The sequence below is a fragment of the Vigna umbellata genome, chromosome 4, assembly GCF_029865625.1.
Source record: "Vigna umbellata cultivar VRB3 chromosome 4, Vumbellata_1.0, whole genome shotgun sequence".
Lineage (NCBI taxonomy): Eukaryota > Viridiplantae > Streptophyta > Magnoliopsida > Fabales > Fabaceae > Vigna > Vigna umbellata.
In genome coordinates this window covers 67,532,787-67,534,923 of record NC_142168.1, presented here as the reverse complement: position 1 = coordinate 67,534,923, position 2,137 = coordinate 67,532,787, and the positions used below count along the sequence as shown (strand labels likewise).

Here is a 2,137-nt window from a genome sequence, read left to right as displayed (position 1 = left end):
CAGGAGAAGACGACCTTCATCATTGAGAGGGCGAACTTCTATTATGAAGTAATGTCTTTCCGCTTCAAGAACACCGGAGCCACCTATCAACGCTTGATGGATAGGACTTTCAGGGAACAGATCGGCCGGTGCATGGGACGCCTAGGTAGACGACATGGTTGTTCGCTCGACGGACGGCGTGGGTCACGTAAAGGATTTGGAGGAGGTGTTTCGCCAAGTCAGGAACTTCAGGATGCGGCTAAACCCATCCAAATGCACATTCGGAGTGGCTATTGGAAAATTCCTAGGTTTCATGCTTACATCCCGGAGGATTAAAGCTAACCCTGACAAATGCGAAGCGGTATTGCAAATGCAAAGCTCGACCACTCTTAAGGAGATTCAAGGACTTATCGGCCGACTCACGGCTAAGGATGGCAAAAAAATCTGCGCTCGTGGATATCTGCGTATAAAATCCGCGACGGATAGTTGATACCCGCGGATATTTACTATCCACAACCCGCGGGTAGCAGATATTTTAATACTCGCTTATAAACGGGTCGGGTGCGGGTATTATACTATCTGACAAAAAAAAAATTTAATTTATATTTTATTAAGTTAAATTTAATTAAAATTAACATTAATTTATATTTTACAAGATTAAATTTAATTAAAATTGAATTTAAATTTATATTTAATTTAATTTATATTATATTATATATATTTTTTAATTATATTTAAATATTATTTTAATAATTTATTAAAATATTTTTTTTAAATATGTGGGTATCCGCGGATATCCACGGGTATCCGCGGGTTTTAAAATACCCGCGGATATTTTTAAAGCGGGTATCCGTGCGGGTAACGGGTGGATTTTTTTTTGTCGGGTCGGGTTGCGGGTAGGCACTATACGTGCCCGACCCGACCTGTTGCCATCTCTACTCACGGCCTTATCGCGATTCATCCAAGGCTTGCTGAAAGGGTCAGACCTTTCTTGTGGAAGATGAGAAAGGGATCCGGCTCCGTATGGGATACCAAATGTGAGCAGGCGTTTCAGGACGTCAAGACCATCCTGCTGAATCCACCTGATGAACCGCCCCACGCCGGGAGAAGATCTGCAGATCTGTTTGGGCGTATCAGAGTCGGCCATTAGCGTTGTGCTAACACAAGAGTGGCCCCAATCAAGGCTCGTATACTTCTTCAGCCGCACACTTATGGACGCCGAAACTCGCTATCAGCAAGTGGAAAAGGTGGCATTGGCTTTGTTAAACGCATCCAAAAGGCTCCGACCGCACTTCCAAAGTCACCAGGTGATTGTCAGAACCGATTTCCCAATTTCTAAAATGCTCAGGAAACTAGATCTGGCGGGCGCATGGTGGCTTGGGCGGTGGAACTATCGGAGTTTGGCCTACGCTACGAACCCAGGGGGATCGATCAAGGGCAAACACTTGGCTGATTTTGCGACGAAGTTACCCCACACAGTCCAAGATGAATGGAGCCTGTACGTCGATGGAGCTTCCGGGAGATCGATAAGTGGGGCGGGCGTAGTGCTGGAAGGCCCGAACGGATTCCTATTAGAACATTCTTTGATATTCAAGTTCAAGGTATCCAATATTCAGGCAGAATACGAAGCCCTGGTCGCCGTCCTAGAATTGGCAAGGGACATGGGAGCTCGCAAGGTCGTGTGCTGGACGAATTCCCAATTGGTCGTGGGCCAGATGAACGACAATTTCCAAGTGAAAGAGGAACAATTGATGCGGTACTTCCATTGAGCAACAGAACTGGTGAAATCATCCGACAAAGTTGACATTCAACACATCCCCCGTGAAGATAATACCCGGGCGAATATGGTATCCAAGCTCAGCACGGAAAAGGAAAAAGAGCAGTTAATGATAGTCGTACGTCAAGTACTGCTGCAACCCTCAATCGAATGCTTGGCGGTGTCGAACGATGAAGGGGATTGGCGATCGGAGATCCGGGGCTTAATGTCCCGACAGGACGACGGACGACCCATCGAACCGGCAGAAGCGAAGAGGATCGCCCGCTATCTCTTGGTGAGGGACAACCTGTATAGAAGAGGGTTCTCCACCCCCTCCTCAAGTGCCTGGGGAAACAGGAAGCACGCTACGTGATGGATGAACTCCACAACGGAATCTACGAT

The 2,137-nt window shown here is 46.7% G+C and overlaps 1 protein-coding gene across 1 annotated transcript; it reads left to right on the top strand.

The window, feature by feature from the left end:
• Positions 1-1,190: 1,190 nt before the first annotated feature.
• Positions 1,191-1,748, top strand: LOC148201032 (uncharacterized). Its single transcript, XM_088113115.1, has one exon. The coding sequence runs from the start codon at positions 1,191-1,193 to the stop codon at positions 1,746-1,748; it is 558 nt and encodes a 185-aa protein (XP_087969241.1).
• The last annotated feature ends 389 nt before the right edge of the window (positions 1,749-2,137 follow it).

Bases quoted from the DNA above. Each gene is read 5' to 3' on its own strand.
- LOC148201032 (XM_088113115.1), top strand. From the start codon at position 1,191: ATGGACGCCGAAACTCGCTATCAGCAAGTGGAAAAGGTGGCATTGGCT.